The sequence below is a fragment of the Anguilla anguilla genome, chromosome 12 (assembly GCF_013347855.1).
Source record: "Anguilla anguilla isolate fAngAng1 chromosome 12, fAngAng1.pri, whole genome shotgun sequence".
Classification (NCBI taxonomy): Eukaryota; Metazoa; Chordata; class Actinopteri; order Anguilliformes; family Anguillidae; genus Anguilla; species Anguilla anguilla.
This window is the reverse complement of record NC_049212.1, coordinates 25,924,617-25,942,709: the sequence shown is the minus strand read 5'-3', so window position 1 is coordinate 25,942,709 and position 18,093 is coordinate 25,924,617. Positions and strand designations below refer to the sequence as shown.

At 43.9% G+C, this 18,093-nt stretch overlaps 1 protein-coding gene across 1 annotated transcript in view; it reads right to left on the bottom strand.

The window, feature by feature from the left end:
• Positions 1-5,315, bottom strand: part of clmpb (CXADR like membrane protein b) — a 58,788-nt gene extending 53,473 nt beyond the window's left edge. Inside the window, exon 1 of the mRNA XM_035386378.1 lies at positions 4,806-5,315. Coding sequence (XP_035242269.1) covers positions 4,806-4,911 — 106 coding nt within the window. The 5' untranslated portion in view covers positions 4,912-5,315. The remainder of the gene's footprint in view (positions 1-4,805) is intronic.
• Positions 5,316-18,093: the final 12,778 nt, after the last annotated feature.

The window sequence follows — 18,093 nt, the reverse complement described above, 5'->3', positions numbered from 1 at the left end:
GCATCTGCTGGATGAAGAAACATCCTGCCCCTTAGTAGTTGTGCTCGCGTAAGCATCGTTGCGATTCATTCTTTCGTGGTCGAGGATAGATGCGAAACCCTCAGGAATGTCCGAGTCACCGTCCGGCAGGCTGGCCGGGCACCAAAAGAAACTCTGGCCACATGCAGCCGATTTCGCAACATCTAAACATCACCCAGAGCACCGCCGGCAGGGTGCACGTACAGTCCGAATCAGATCTTGTCCATCCGGCCCACACTTGGGCCAGGAGCGCCACAGGATGATATAGTGTTGACCAGTCACCAAGGGTTTCAGTTGGAGTGATATTCCGAGCACCACCTCTGCCCGGGAGCAATATTCCGAGCCCCACCTCTGCCCGAGGCCACAGAGTGATGAAGGGTCTCCTCCAACATGCCCATTGAATCTCATAAACTTCAGCAGAGTCGGTGGTGCAGACCGAGGGGAAGGAATTCTGCCCTCGTACACGTTATATTGAGGCTTTAAATATAACAAAATACTGTGGCAGTAGAAGCAAGGATACAAGTTTACAGCTGCAAGCCAGCTTCTCAAACGAGCCAAAAACCAGATAAAAACAGAAGTCCCATAAAAACCATCACCCACAGACCTATAGGCTATGGGAATGTGTATATATAAAACTCTATGGGCATATTCAAAAGAGAAATTGTAATGGATGGATGAAATTTAATTATGTGCTTTTTCATAACGTGTTAATGTCATATTTATTATTTAAGAAGAACCAGGTCAACCGCAACAGAGCAGAAAATAAATACACTGCTAATTTTGCAACGCACAGATTAGGACCCCATGGGTACGATGTGACATTTTCAAACTTCTCCATACAAAACTCCTTGCGTTCGCTTTAATATAACATCATTAATGCTAATCCTGAGTCACTACATATTTCATATGAAAGTGAAGTCATACAGCTGGATGCATCTACCGCATTGCTGGCTGAATACCCCCAAGTGAACTGGGAGAAGGCAAAGGGCTTGTGAAATCTGCACATTGCAAAAGACCGGGAAGCTGCAATGGATCTGCCAGAACGACAGACTGAAAATAAAACATCTGAAAACCATTCAGTTTCCTGGCGATGGTTCTTATTATCACCATGATGACACAATGCAGAGCATCAAGTGAGCCAGGGAGGAGTCAATGCACTAGTGGCCTGTTGTTTCTGAATGATTCGTTCTTTTTGAACGACTCCCTTTGGTGAACGAAAGGAACTGACTCACCTCCATGTAACGATTCGTTGCTTTGGTTCAGCTCTCATTAAGTTGAAAACATGCCATTCGCTGAAGCTGCAGCTACTCATATCTAACAATTTTCAACATTGGGCACTGTAGCTATTAGCCAATGACAGCATTGATCCACCTGACCGGAGCGTGCGCCCCGAGTCCCTCCCATTGGTGTGACCAATTACAACAGTTCCTGAATTGAAAGCAATGGCAAAGTTGAGGAATGAACCCGTGAAGAAACCGGGTGAGCAAAGAGTTCAGCAGTCGCTGCGGCTCTACCACTCTCCCTCACGCAGAAATGGCTTCGTAGTTCAATGACAAATACTTGCCTGAGTTAAATTAAAAGCAATTGGATGATATGACGTTGATCAGACCTGGGTCAAATATGTTTTTGCTTTGAATTTAAATAATTTTCTGAGTTCTATTGATCTTGCCTGGTGTAATTGAACCAGCCAATATGACAAGGAGGTGGGGTTTGCATTTTTTGACAGTATCTCATTGGTTCCAATACATCAGACAAGATCAGTGAAGTGTAGAAAAGTATTTGAATACAAAACAAATACGCATTTCACCCAGGTCTGATGTTGAAATAATTGTGATATAATTATATAATTGTCCCACACCCCTAAATATTATGCTATTTTAATTAAATAGCCGATATATTATAATGTATTGTATACTGTGTGTGAGAGAGTGAGAGACAGAGACAGTAAGAGAGACTGAGAAAGTGAGAGAGAGAGAAAAGAGAGAAAAGAGAGAGAGAGAGAGAGATTTTGGTTCAGGGTGGCTCAGTGGAAGAACAGTGAGATGCCATTCAGTAGCTTCCCGGTCAAGGGGTTCCTCTTATTTCGTGACCCTAAAGGTTCCATATAGACCAAGCAACACATGTATCCTTAACCCGCGCATTCCTTGCAACCTACTGTACAAACCCAATGCCATCAATAGACAGTAAGGTCCCGGTCAAATATTAAAACAAGTCAGACCTCTCACTGAACACGGTGACTGAGTGGTAAGTACTACAAGAGTCAAGACAAGCCTCAACACAAAATACAAGAGGGAAAATCTAAAAATAAAAAAAAATAAAAACTGTAAAAAAATTGTACTTTTTAAAATAAATTAATTTACTATTCTGTTATTATTTTCTTAAAAGTTCTTTTTAAAGTTTCATCTTAAGCCATACATTTTCTCTGGAAACTACGGGGAAGGTGATTCATCATCTACAATACTTCATCCGCAGTATTAGGCTGGCTTAGGGATTTATTTTCTTTTCTCTCGAGTTCATTTTACTGTACTATATAAAGACTTTTTTTTTTACCGTACTACATGACGTCTTTGACAATGGTAAATTGCAGCACACATTTGTAATATGTATACCTAATACCATTTTCCACTGGGGGCTGAAAAAATCTGGATGCCTTTAGCTGTCCAAAGCAAGATGGATGAGGAGGAAATTAGCACTGTTAATTAATACAGATAATTTATTTTTAAAAAGCTCTCACTATGATTTAGACTCTAGCTCAGAGGGAGCTGAGCTTGTGCACCAATCAGAAAACACACACATCTATAACAGCTGATGAGGCAGCTAGAGCGACAATACAGGAAAAATGATTTGCAATATTAAGTGACCACAAATGGTACTCCACGGTCCTTGTTTTAATACAAAGCTTTTGAAACTGCTCTAAACTAATTTTTTAAAAATACATGTTTGATAATTAAAATGATATAAATCATACGAAGATTGTATTTGTTATAGGCTATTATCAGAACTGAAATAAATGAATATGCTTCCACGAGTACATGGTATCACAGACAAAGAGGTGACTAAATTCACACTAAGGCACAATCGTGTAACAGTAAGAAAATACGGTGTATAAACATTTTTGACAAGAAACAAAGCAGAGTGCACAGCGGGGAAGAAGCGGTGTGCGCTTTTTAATGTTTGTTGTGAATATGATGACATCTACGTTGCTAACGCTGCGCGGTCTTTGTTTCACAGCTCGTCTAGCGCGCGGCACTAATGCGAATAACGGGGAGCACCGTCGACCCTCGGACGGCGGGGCTCGTTGCTGTGGCGTGCCCCGCTCCTCCAGCAGCTTCAGCAGAGCTTGTGGTAGTGCGCCCCTGCATCATTTGAGAGCCCGCACACGTAATATACCTGGCCAAAAATAGGAGGACTCGCAGCGTGACACGCTGACAGGTAGTCTACTATGGATGATGCAAGCCTGCATTCCCAATTACAGAACAGAAAGAAACTTAACATGAAATGTTGACGCTAGGTCAGTGTTCCTTTGTCCCATCTGATTGGACATCTTTGACCTTCTCGTGCGCTAAGGTTCCGCTACTGCACAAAGAATGCAAAGAGAACTGCAATGGATATATTAAATGAGTGAAATGCACACAAAGCCCATCATCGAGCCGATGGGCTAAAGCCAGGCTAAACGCATCTCATTATGCATGTCTGTCTAAACGCGGGAGACATATGATTGATCGAAGGGCAAAGTTTGGTGCAGTGATTATAATACCACCACAAGAAAAAAAAAACAATCCTGGGCATACGAAACCTAGATCGGTATATCTATACAAAGCAAGACAAAGGATTCGCACAAAGTGTACACTCTCCGTTGTCTTTCCAAAAAGAAACCCTTTAGATAAAACTGGTAGAGACAAGGCTCAGTGTCTCGAGAGCTTGCCTCACACACGCCTGGTGAGCTCTGACCCCGGCACACGCGGACACGCGATAGCCCGACATTCTTCCTCATGGACACTTCCATTAGCACCAGCCACTGTCGTCGGTCCCCCACCACTGGCAATTTAATGAGTGTATCTATTTTTGCCATTTGATGTCACAACACATTATGCTATATGAACTGAGCAGCTTGCCTCGGCAATGTGCGTTTTGTGAAACAGTAGGCTAATGGTATTCTAATTGCTCCGGACGGGAAAAAAAAAACATTTTATTCCAATATTTAAAGTGCAACACAATCATACACAACGCGTTGATTTTCTCCTCATTCGGCACATATTTCGTTTACTGTAGCTTTGTAAAGCGCAGACACACAGGGGAAGAAAGAGCATCTGTTTTCAATTTGCCATATAGACGCCTGCTGGAAGGGGAATTTTAAGCAAGACTAATTAAGTCAACTTTGTTAATTTCCCAATAAGGAAATATGCTTGCAAAAATGTTAAAAACCTTCAGACAGCCACAGTATGTATTACTTTCAGAACATTTCATATATTCTTGTTGCAAAAACACAAAGAATGTTGAAACAACATAGGATATAGCGAGGCACTGCCAACTAACGGCATTTGAAAATTTTGTAATATCACCCTAAAAAATATGTATCAGGCATTTCCATTTTAATAACACTTAACACACAATATAAACTATACAATAATGAAAACAAACATAAATGAAACAGATGAATACACTCTGTTTCAAACCGAGGATTACCTGCGTTACCCATTCGCATAAGTAGGCTACGAGACAATAGAAAGTTTTTGTGCTCCCCTTTGGTAGGTATGTAGGTGTGCTTTATGCCGGATATAGCTTACCTAAAAACAATGAACGAAATGTTCCAGACATGACGGTAGCCACTTCGACAGAAAATCCCAAACTAGCAAGCCGAAAGGAATCTGTTCTGACTCCCTTAAAATGCATTTGAGTCACAGAAATGCACACTCATAGCGGAGCAGTCCAGGAGAAATTCAGGGGGAAAAAGAAATGGACCTTTGCTTTTAACTGCGTCCGCGGGCGACATGTCTCACGCCATTCGAATGGCCAGATCTTTAAAAAAAAATGCTGGGCTTTCTTCTCTTCGATTCCGTTAAAATAGCCGTTACATTAAAAGTTCCTCGCGGTTTTAGTGAAGATGCTTGTCTCGGGCTCTTCTAAGGCTCTGTGCGCGCTTGGCTCGTCTGATTCCCTACTCTGCGCACACAATGAGGAGAGCGGCAGTGTAGGAGGATGCTGAAGGATGGAGACCTCTACAGACCGGAGCGCTGACTTTCCCTTGCAAGTCTAACGAGAGCAACTATATCCTCCAACAATTTTCATACCGGTCAGGCAGCGGGGCGCTCAGACCCCGTCAGAAGTAACGTTTTAAGCCGATAAATAATTGGTGGGCCACTTATAAGTGTATCATGCACTGTTAAGACAAACGAAAATGACAAGAGTACAGGCGATTGGAGCAGGGGTTTTTTTTAAGTTTCGCATTAGGCTATATATTAAAGTACATGACATTACATTTTGCAGACGCCCTTATCCAATGTTGTACAGTGTACTGTTCTTTGCAGGCCGGCACGACATTTTCAGAAGATGTAATTCTTTATGCAATTCATGTACTACCCAATACATAGCGCAAGATATGAGATGGAAGATTTACAGAATGTAGGCCTATGCGTGTGCACTGCGTGTTTAATTGGTTCACTGAAACAGTGCCAGCATGGGACGTATAGTCGCTCTACTTTTGTCCAAGCATTACCAACACCAAATTCATATTAACACAGATTTTGTTATTTTTTAAGATAGTGAAACATATTAGTATGCGATGAGAATATTGGAACATAAAGCGTATATAGAGCGGAGCACCACTGCAGGGTGTTTGTGTACGGGCAATAAGCGCTGCTCAGTCTCGGGGTTTAGCCCGCACATTTTAATTTTGAAAAGGAGAAATATGGCTAATTTCCTTTTTACCATTCAAGCGATTTAAAACACCCGAGTTCTAGACTTTGTATAGTGGCTGAACTGCTTTGAAGCGCTTTCAACATGAGCAGATCTGTAAAGACCAACAAGAAATCGATGCCGTTCTCCATTAATTTGTTCACGTTAGGGAGGATGGTCTCCCAGGAGATCTCTGTGTTTTATTGCAGGATACGTAAAAATAAATCAATATTTATCCATCATATGTTTGTCCGCTCTGGGTGTTTTTTTACCTCCTTGAAACAGACTGAGCCTTAAGCAGTTGCTTTTAATTAAATTATGTCTGAATGGATGACGTATTTCCCTGGTACTGCACATCTTCGAAACTGAAATTAATTAAAAGTTTGAGTTCAGACAGACTCCAGTTGCTCTTCAAGTAAAACTATAAATTCAAAATAAAGCATTGCTGCAATGCATTGGACAAAACGCCATGCAAAGCATGTATTGCCTGAAAGGCAACGGGACTTATGGAGACTCAGTGGTCATTTATTTATTCAGTAGATAAAAAGGAGGTGTTTCATTACTGTTATTCTCATTGATTACAAAATATAACCTTATTGATGATATGTGGTTTTACTTTGATCCCAGATGGCATGGCCATTTATAAACTTTAAGCCAATATTAAAATTTTACATTCACGTTAATGAGAAGTGTTATGACGTGACATGCATGATCGACCCTCGACAATCATTATGCTTGAAAAATAGAATTGGACTAGAATTCAGTTAGGTAATTGCCACCATAACCATCATAGCCTTAATGATTATGATTTGACTGCACTTTAAATATAGAGGGAATAAAGCAGATGGTTTTGAGCAAGAAATTGTACTTTTGTGGTTCAGTGCCTATCTGCCACACTAGCATGTCATATATTCTACAGAAGCAGCAGCAGCCTTTCCTCTGGCCAGTCAGTATGCCTAGGCCCTGAGGGTAGACTGAACTTGAAACAACGGAAACGGCTGTACGTGGGGATAATGACAGATTCTAATTGACTTAGCTGGTTAACAGCTGCCACATTTTGTGGTCTTATTCCGTTCTCCACTCTTTGGGGACTGTGAAGGTGTCTGGTTTGGAATCAGTGCGTGATGTTCCGGAACATCCTGGAATACTAGCATCATAAACTACTCGGATGATAACTCAGCCTGTCGGAGACCACTCAGAGCCAGCAGTCCCCCCCACCCCCACCTGGGATCATCGCAGTGGTGCCCAAATGACTTGTACCTTACACCAGCTGGTTTCCTCTGCTCCCACCAGCTGGCACCATGCAGAGAGAAATGCACACTGCCATGCAGAATAAAAAGGAACATTAGTTTATGCATGTGAACCCAGACTGTGGCCTTTCCACAGTCATTCTGTATCCATCTAGCCAAGTGCTTATTTTTACATTGGGACTATGAATGCATTTTGTTAAACACGGCTTTGTATGAACTGAATGCCCACTATGCATGCTATACAGGAATATTGCAGCTGACTGCAGGGATAATTATCATGGGATTTTTCTGGACTGAAATCCAATGCACGGAACACACAATACTGTGGAGAGATGTGGAATGCAAAATGGTTCCACCTTTGAATAGACTTCCTTTGACAACTGAAATGCTAACAAATCTCACTAGTTTTCCAAAATAAAAGCCAATAATGTTCAAAAATAAAAACTCATAATAACATTAATTTTTAATCCCAGTTAAAAATGGATGCCCCTACCCAGGACCCCATTTATAAAGCCATTTCATGCTGTGCATGCTTTGTTGTGGTTTATTTATTCTTTCATTGGTTCCTTTGGTCTGAAATGTGTGGCCAAGTGAGTGCAGAGGCTCAGTTAAATTAACTAACAGATGAATGAGTTAAAGGCCTTGGAGGCTGTGGGTCATGCTAATGCCCTCTGCTGTTCCAGAACAATCCACAGCAATAACAGCATGTGAGTTTAGGGTTATGGGAATCACATTTTTTGTCAAAGATGAGTTATTTAAAAGGGAATTTTCGGCTGTCTTGCTTCAAACAGACAAAACACCTGACGTTACTTTTTAAGGCTTGCTAAAAATATGCAATACAAAACAATAATATAAAAAGGATTAGTCTATTCTAAAGCTTGATATTGCAAAAGGGTAACAGTTGCTTGAACTGTACACATAAAGCCTACATAACACTGTTATAAGCATGATAAGGATGATAACCAATTACAGTTTATGATAAGCGTAGTAACAGTGTCAAAATGTATTCTTCAAATTTTACATAAGTCAAAATTATCACTACTTACATTTTGGTAGTGTTCTGGCATTTGTTGTGAGTATTAGCTTGCTGTCATTACTGGTTAAGACAGGTGTTATGTCAGTGACAGTGTTCTGTTGGCTTTGTGGCATGTAGTCCAAGTAGTGTAACCCTCAAAATTTCTACAGATAGAAGCTTATTCTAATGACCCCCCACGTCCACGCCTGCACGCCAACGTCTCTTAAAACAGTGTCTTGCGCCGCAGAATGAGAACGCTAAACCGTGGAAAGCTCTTTGTTTGGAAAGGGCCAGCCCCCTTTAAAAAGCGGGCCCCGCGAGGGTGAGGGGCTGGGCCTGTTTAGCTCCGCGCCGCTGCCTGAGCCCTGTGGGCCCGGGGCTCATTTTCCAGCGCTGATATTTGCAAGGCCGTCCAGCGAGGGTTTTATTATTTCAGCGCGCAGCCCTCAGGCCCCTTTAAATGCGATAGCTTTCGGTGCGTGCGCTTCCATTCACTCACGCTCCAATAAGTAAACAACCCTTAATAATGTCCTGCCCTTCTCAGACTGCGCTCAGCTTTAGTCCCGGCACAGGAAATATGGACGTATTTCCCGCGCCTCCGTGAATGTGATTGCGATGAATTTATGGGACGGTTGGAGGCTGTGTGTTATACGACACCGTTAAACACGGGTTTAATCCACACTAGGTATTGTCATGCTTTCCTGTGTCCAGTGGAAAAGGGAATCCCTGCACACAGAACTCACATTTAGCAGGCTTTCTGAGGAATAACTGAGAATGATGCAATAGGCTTGGCTCACACTCCGGTGTTTTTTTTCCCAGAAGTCAATTTCTATGATCTGTTCTTTTTAACTGTTATTTTTGTTTTTTTGCCCTGATAGATTGGGAACGATGGAATTTCTGCAGCCACCAGCAAACAAGTGCCTTTCACTGCACGCGATAACAAGGTCAACATTAAAATCCGTTCCAGAAAAACATGAATCACATTCGCAGGGTTATCGTCAGACCGCTCTCTCACAGGGGAAACACTGAGTACCTACTGCTTCTGAGAATTCTTGTTTTTCTTTTTTTGTTTTTACTTAACGGAAAATAAAATCAAAAAGCACTAACGGTTCCATGAAACCGGCTGCGGAAGCGCACTGTAACTAACGACGAAGCCGTCCTTTGTGCGGCAATCTAAGGCACAGCAGAGCGGGAGCCAAATGCGAACAGGAATTGAGGGCAAAGTGCAGGACGGAGAGATGAGATGCATCCCTGGTGTGAAATGACATCATCCAGTTTCACAGTGTGATAAAACAGCACCTTAAAAAAACAAAACAAATAAATAGATACTGTACACCGGGCGATGGAAGGGTGGAGAAGCTGGGGATTCTGGGAGATGAATCACTGCCGGCCTCCTGCTGGGCCGGCGCTCACGCAGCGGCGGACGAACCGCGGTCGCCGGGAGTAACGGCGTGCTGGAACGGGAAGCGGCGGCGATAAGTTAATGAGCGCGTTTAGCCGCCCGTCCCCTCGCGTGGAGACAAAGCGGCCCGCGTGCTGGCACTCGGCCGCGCTGGTGATATAGCGCCCGGCTGCAGATGGTGTCACAGATGGGCCGTATTTACGCCGCGGCCCCTGAAATGGCCGTGTGGAAGCGGGGTCTCTGACACCATTTGGCGCAGATCTGACTGCCTCACGGCCTCCGCACCCCCGCCGCTTAAAGGCCTTTACGCTCCTTCACCGCCACCCTGACTCGGCCAGTCAGCCATTTTCAATACATAACCCTAAGACTGATTAATCACGGGACATGGACCCACCCAGTATGGATAGATAAACATAAAATGGATAGATAGCTCTCAACAAAAAACATATGCCTAAAATGGTAAAGAACCATAAAATGAGTATTGTTCCAGACACACCTGTGGGTAATACGACTCTCATCTGACACATACCACTTGAGAAGTGGGGTTCACTTGAGTAACCATGACAGACATTTCTTCCCCCCTATTGCACAACAATGTTATCTTCCTGAGTGCAAGGCCGATGATTTTTTAAAAAGCCTCAGACACAAACATAGCTTCCATTTTAGTCCGGAGTGGCACCAGCTCGAGAGAATTTGCAATGCAGATTTGAATAAAGGGGTATCGAATAATAATGGCAGAAGTGAAGACCCTTGTCTCTCGCTGCGGCTTTTACAAAACATACCCCGCCCGAGCCATCGACGGCGGTGTAAGCGTTTTCGCGAGTGGCGCGTGTACAGATGTACGCTCTGAGCTGAAGAGGACACGTCTGTCCGACCTTAGGGATTCAGACAAAGTTAAAAGGGTTCTCGAGTAACAATGTGCGTGGAGAAGCATCTCTTTGTTCGGGTCTATTTTTAGACGACGGCGGCAGCGTTCTTCGCTCATGGCGTTTCACGGCTGGCGGGCCTTTTATAATTTAATGAGGAAGGGGGCGGCCCTGTGAGATTCATGGTCAGCGAGTCAAGGCTGCGAGGCCGAGCGGCGTATTGATCCGAATCGGATGTTTGTTTATGGGTCACTCAAACGCGGCGCCCTCCTAACGATGCAGGAGCTTTCTGCCTCGCTGCAGGCCTTCATTCCTGCAAAAACATTTTCTGCTCATACAGTACTGCCCATTAACCCCGGCTGAAGACACAGGCTGGGCACAGGAGCAGGAGAGGAGGACGGCAGTGGATGAAAACAGCCGGTATGTGAACAGACGTGAATATCAGCAGTCTGTTGTCGATGCTTTAATCCCCATTTTTTTCTTTATAACTCAGTTCAGAAAGGCAATTGGGTTATAAGAATGGAAAGGACCGAAAAACAATTGTGCTGAAGGCTGGGGGAGCCAAGGACCTTCCTGTCTGCAGTCCGCCAGTGGAGCTGCACAGCCTATGAGGAACTGCGCAGCCGTTGGGGAACTGCGCAGCCATTGACCCTTCTCAGTCACCAAGCAATATTGCCCCTCCCCCCAACACACACACACACACACACACACACACACACACATTTGACGCGAGACCTACACCACTGCACTACCCCACCTATGTGGTACCTGAGGGGGACCTGCACCGTACTAATGCGCACCTGAAACTGTGCCGCACTGTGACATTGGCGCACATCTTCCTCCTGCATGCAAGGTGACTAGATCAATTTCTCTTGAATACAATTCCGGCTACATTGCACAGAGCACCGATTCTGGTTTCCCCCCTCCCATCGAGTAGTGGGCTATTTTCAGCTGCAGTGTAAGAGAAAAGATTCCTTTCTGCAGTGTTTAGAACAATGATTCATTTATCACCTCCTCGGTTACTGTCCAATCAGTGCGTACACAGTGAGTCCACACTTGGGACAAAAAAACACGGAAAATAAAAAATTGTCAGTGAGCAAGGCCTTTCTAAGCAGCCTGGGCTTAACAAAGGGATTTGAGGAGAAATATCTGCGATTTATCTCATCAGATTATCTGATCAGGCCACAGCTCCATGTCTACATAAATTAATCCCACCGTTCATCCACGGACAATATTTTACCTGTCACTAGGACTGGGTGTGATTCATTTCCAGTTGATCCTTTTCCATTGGTTTTGGAGTGGCCCGTATTCCTTGGGCAAATCAGCCTGAGGTCTGAGCCGACACAGATCGACAGGGGGAGAAATTACAACAGATGAACTGAAATCGGCGAATGGAGGCAAGATTAGGTTTTTGGGTGGGGAAGGGCTTTTGTGTGAGGGCTTTTCTGTGTTTGCCATGAGAAGAGAGGTTGTGAATTCTCCCCCTGCCCCGTCTAACTGATCTTTTTCAGTCCAATCTTCAGAGGACCTGAGGTTTTTTGGGGGGTTGTGGAATTCGCACACAATTCAATGTCTTGACTGGCCCAACAACGCTGGATTATGCTTTAGACCACTGGTTCTCTCGGTCCTGGGGACCCTCTGCATATTCCAACCAATCCCAGAATTCTAAGTTGTTCATTTTTCTTAATTAGGTGCTTTTCATGTTCAGAGAAAATGTAACCTCTTAAACTGCATTATTTCAGAAATAGCTATAAAATTCCCATGTTCATATGGTGCTTATTGTGGTACATTGCAAACATTTACATAATTCAAACATTCAGCTCTGCTCAGTACGTGCGTACCACCAAAACAAACAAGCTAATGTGAAAATAAACAATAATCTTTTTTGTACCTATTAGGGCACAGAGTGACGCAGTTGGTTTATTAAACCAAATGAATAGCACGATCAAGCAGATTTCAACGCAAACTGAAAATGTTTGCTCACCTTTGCTCGCCATCGCTAATCCAGGGTCCTCCATCAAACAGCCGAAAAACCAACAAACCCAGCGGCTTCCCAACAGTGCCCACGTCTGATATTCAGATGACACCTTGACCAGTCCGATTCATGACCTTCTCCCTCACACTTTCCCCTCCGCTCGGTTTGGGCAGTTGAACAAGGTGAAGGATTAAGACCCATTGCGATCAGCCCTGTTTGGGGAATTTACTCACCTACGGGACCCATTAGACCTGCAGACAAAACCTGTCTTGATGAGTATTTTTTATGTGGAAAGGTGAAAATACATTTCTATCTCAAGATTTTAAATGCAAGAAATAAGTGCACAGCCAGGTCCTGGAATGTGACCACAACATAACACAGTAAATATTTTTGCTTTGAAAGTTTCATTTCCTTCCTAATTCTGGCCCTAAACACACTAATTGAAACACTTTAACTGAGGGCAAAATTTGAAAGCACTCCTACAGGTCTCAAAGAATTTCCAAATCAAATACACAACAAACATGCAATCATATGAAAGAAGGATTTTGTTCTGAATTTTAGTTAAAATACGCGTTCCTTTTAAAATTGGGAGAACTCCGCAAGAATTGCACTGGTGTCTCAAGGCCTAAAGCATGTCAAATAACTATGGACATGGTGATGTGCCACCTGAACTGAGCACTGCAGCGCAGGTGTGCAATCATCCAGAACCCAGACACGGAGGCCGAGGGCATGACCCCAACAAACAGGAAGCCTATCGCCCACGACAACCTCGTCATAAAAAACCCACATTAGGTCATAAGGTAAGATGGTGTCTTTGAATGGTCAGGAAGATGGACTAGGGGCAGGGGGTTTGGGAGTGTGAGTGAGCTGTAATTAATGGGGGGGGGGGGGGGTGATTAAAAGAGAAACGGGAACTATATATCAGAAATCCGTTACTCTTCAGCTCGATACCATTTGACTTGAGCAGGGAGTGGAGTAGACTGTGCCAGGCCTTACCCCAGTCCACCACAGCCTAATCGCAACAGTAGAATTATATCATGTTTGGCTGTACGGTGTTGGCTGTGGGGTGCGAAGAGCCAGCCTCATAATCACCATTTACAAATGCATCATTTTGAATAAACAGTCACACCGCAGCAATAAGTGAAGCACTGGACAGACATATTTCTGTGCTCTTGTTGTTGCCATGAGCGCCATACAGTGGTGAACTTTACCGGAGCGCACTGCCGGGGGAAAAAACGGAAACGGCTTTGTTTCCAAACGAGGCTCTAGCTTACGGGGCGGGTTGTGCGATGACGTAAACCCACCGAGCTCGAGGAAGAAAAATGGCTACAGCATTCGGAACTGAGCGAGAGGAAGTCTTGGGGGCCTAAATCAGGAAGAGGAGGAACGCTGAAGGGACAATGGCCGATTCCCTGCTGCTGGGCTCCAGCCTAATCCGGAGCCAGGGGCGTTTTCTGCTCGCGGCCCGAGGCACGACCGACGCAGAGCCCGGCCAAGCAAGACAATTTCTCTGACAAGCCCAACGAGGAAGAATGACAGGGTATAAAATATTGAGTGCAGAGGAATGATATCTTTTACCCAGCAACATGCAAATGGGGAGGCAGCAGAAGCACGCGCGTAGACAGGCATGCCGCTGTCGAGGCAGTCACGTGCTCCTTAAATGTTGGTTTTTTATAACCCACCCGTTCTTTCTACAAAGGGCTCGCACGATGTTTGTGCGAGCCGTGCCGACACGGAAAGTATTACCGGCACGCCGAAAATAGATTTAGCTTTTCTCCTGGGGGTGGAGGGGGGCAAATAAATGAATGCTTCCGCTGCAAGGTCTGTTATGTTAGCAATAGTGCAATTAAAGCCGCTGCTTTTGGAAAATATCAAGCGGTCGCTCTCTTCTCTTACTGTAGTTTCTCTTCTGCAGTTCAGAGAAACGGCGACTGTCAGCATCGCGTGCTGTGTGCAACATGCTGCCATAAATCAAGCCGAGAGAACAGCAGGACCCAAACATGCAAGCTGGACGCAGACTTGATTTTTAAAATAAAAATCAATCAATCAATCCTTTAATTCATAAAGTGGCCACCCTGGCTGGTTTCCTTAATGCGCCTCCCCAGGAAGATCGAGAGCCACGACGTTAGCAGGGGGGATAATTCAGACCATGTCCAAGCCCACACAATCAATGCTTTTGTTAAACATATTAGTGGCAGGGGTAAAAATACATCATCCTTTGCAGTGCTGTTGGACCAAGGAGGATTATCTGAAGAAACTCTCCTAATGTGGTTTTCAAATCCACTTCATTTGTTAAGAGTCTGGACCAGAGTGCATTTGTCAGAGTACATTTTTTAACCATTGGTAGTTTGCTTTCTCACTATACAAATTATGCCGAACTGTGGTGCGTTTGCATAATGTGATTTAAAGTCATTGTACGTGCCCACAAACTGGAATATACCAGTTCACTCTGTTCAAGTCAAGCTGTGATGGTTTTTCGTTCAACAACACATCACGCAGGAGTATATCCAGGCTCAACAAATGCCAGTAGGTCCATGCTTACGGGAAGCATGTCTTTTGTTACTATTTTAGCAGTTAAAGCTGTTGTGGTTTCAGCTGGACAGCTGTCACACTGATGAGGTCTCACTGCGAAGTCGGATGCTTGTATGCTGTGTTTCCATGTGCTCGGATATTTAGTTCTCACATAGCTTAACATCATAGATGTCGATGTGTGGTTTTGCAGTGTTTTCATTGAGCTTTTCAATGTGACTGCTTACTGTCAGTGAAAAGATGGCTAAGTGAATGACAACAAGGCCCGCCTGCCCCCTCTACTACCCATTCAGAGCAGTAGCCTAGGTAACATTGGTGATCTTTTATCTTGAACGGTTTGAGATTTGAAAAAAAGTCAATTAGTTAATTTAACATTCAACATGCATGCTTGCGACTGACAATCCACAAATCAACAAACTGTTCTCGTCTCTACGCCAAGCCTCCTAGGTTGGACTGGCGATGATATTGAGGGGTATGTCTGTATACTGTCCCACATTATTGCTGGTATTACCTGACAGTCACTTTACGGCATGGGAACCAAATGTCAGCATGTTTCCGTTTCGACCTTTCGCTGTTGCTTTGAGCACAGGCTTCATTTTTCATCAGAGTAAAAATAGAAATGTCTGTAGATTTCTTTCTGATATAAAGGAACCTTTAGCAGCTGCGTGCTGCTGGTACACCGAACCGGGAGAAAAATGGAGGAGCCTGCGAATCGGGATCGACATGCCGCAAAGTCTCTCAGGCAGGTTTGCTGATGAGGCCCCACAGCCCTCAGTTAAACCGCTGCGTGTTTTCATGTCGATGTTCCCTCATATTTGGAAAGCCAGTCAAGCGAGGCGGGCCTAGCGTTTGGTCTCCAGGGGGAGACTTCATTGACCAACTGGGTTTGCGTGCTCCAAACACACACATCACGAATGTGGTAATGACAGACTTCGCCCTCGCTTGGCCAGATGTGTTCTGGTGGACTGTTGCTGGGAGGCTTTCCGTTGGGAGAGGCTGCTATAAATTAAAGAGGGGTTCTGGAAAATGGGCGTTGGACGTTGGTTCATGCCAAATGGAGCTGGAGTGTTTTAAACAGTTTTCTTCTCACCCCAGTCCAGATGATCCATTTCTCTTTCCTGTTTCAGTCCTTGAAAAGCTACGGTGACACTGTAATCAAAAGGCATATTAATACCTGTCATGTAATTAATCTCAAATTGTAATTATTAATTACACACAATTACTGTAATGGCATTTCATATGTTAATCCATTTTAGTCAGTGGCAAACAAAATGTGTGGCTTTGGGGTTCATTCTTAATCATTCAGTTCATTTAAATTTTACCCAGCAAAAAGTGGAGTGACAAATTTGGTGCTGCCAACAAAAAATAATAATGATACCAATGCACTTCTCACCCTATTTTCCTATGCAAAAACTGTGCTTTTGACAATAAGGGAAATCACTGTTGTGCTGCTTAGTGTATAGTGCTTACTTTACAAAAAATAACAGCCATCTGTGAGTGCAATTAGTGTTCCATATAGGCATAACAAATGCTTTTCCTTAAAATTTAACAATGGGGTCTTTAAAATATGGGAAACATTTTTTACATGTTTCAGACAATGGTATGACGTGCAGTGAGAAGATGTAATTGCATTATAAATCATCGGATAATTGGACAGATGAACACCCCAGCTCCTTACAAAGTCAATGAAAGGGAGCTATAATTTATAGGGCAATCTTTGACGGTACGAGGGTTACTTTTTGAAGCACTGACCAATTTAATTCACAGTTACTTATTTAACGAGCGTGTGTATTTAGAGCTTGAATTTAATTTGATGTTTACTGGAAAATAGTATTTGGAACGGAAACCTCAGGGACTATTAGCCTTCCAAGCGCCAGCCCATTCTAGACACAAACACAGTATTTATTCTGGGTGCATCCTTTTAAAACTGTCCCAGGGTTTTCCCTTCCCAGAGGAGCGAGTGTGTATCAGGGGGTTATTGCACATCTGAATAATTCATATTTAGTTGAGTGAATTAATAATTAAGGTCAAATCAAAGGAAAGTGTACTTTGCTTTGGTCTGGTCACATTCAAGGAGCATCTTTACAGCTGGATCCAACGCTGAACAGAAAACTACACAGTTAGACATGTCTACCTGCAAACGGCACTCGCCCATCCCCTACCCTTCCTCTAGCAGTGTGTTCCTGGGTTAATGAGAACATTGGCCACCTGACTTGTAATTTGATTGGTTTGCCTTCACTAATGGCTACCACATGGCAGTCATATAAAAAACAAATTACATCATTAGCATGTCTGTGAACCCATGACTGTTGACAGTTAATCCCTGAATACCTCGTGTAGCTAGAGATACAGGGCCCTGCAGTTCCTCCATCTGCGAATTCAATGCTCATTTCCCCATTGAGACATTCTTCATAATCATCTCTCTCTCTCTCTCTCTCTCTCTCTCTCTCTCTCTCACCTATGCTCTGTGACTACGAGGGTACTGCAAGGCTCCCCTTGGGTCCCACTCCCTTCTCCATATGAACCTATACTTGCACAATGTGTGCTCCTCATTATTGCTTATATACAGTCACACAACAGGGAATGGCTTTATCCATCCCGGTTGACAATGTCATGTGATGTTAACAGGGCTCAGAGCCATTCAGTCAGGGGAACTTCACTGATTTACAGTACTTCTCTAAAACACCAAGACCACGGCCATGGGTTTCACAAGTCCAGACTACTCTTCGGTCTTAGTAAAGATTATTTTAGTGTTTTACTCTTCCACCAAACTCTTTCTGCCACGCTTCCTGTCTTTTATTTGACATAAAAGGTGACACAGTTTACAAACTTGATCCAAAAATCTAGTTAGGAGGATGTCTCTCTCTATCAAGAACATCTATCTTACTTAGCGTCTGTTTCACTAGTGGAGTTCTGTGTTGTTATATCATTGGTCGGCTCTCTCCTCATCGCACATGCTCGTCTCACTGGCACTCACTCACTTATAAAGCTGCAGAGGGGAGAAAGGATGACCTGTCCAATCCCGTTCTTCTCCCTCTCACTCACCATAATCCAAGACTCTGCGCTGCTCTCCGATTGGCCGTCCCTGAAGGCCTGCTGTAATCTGGTTCACTCCACACTCCACTGGACTGAGCCCGCAGCAG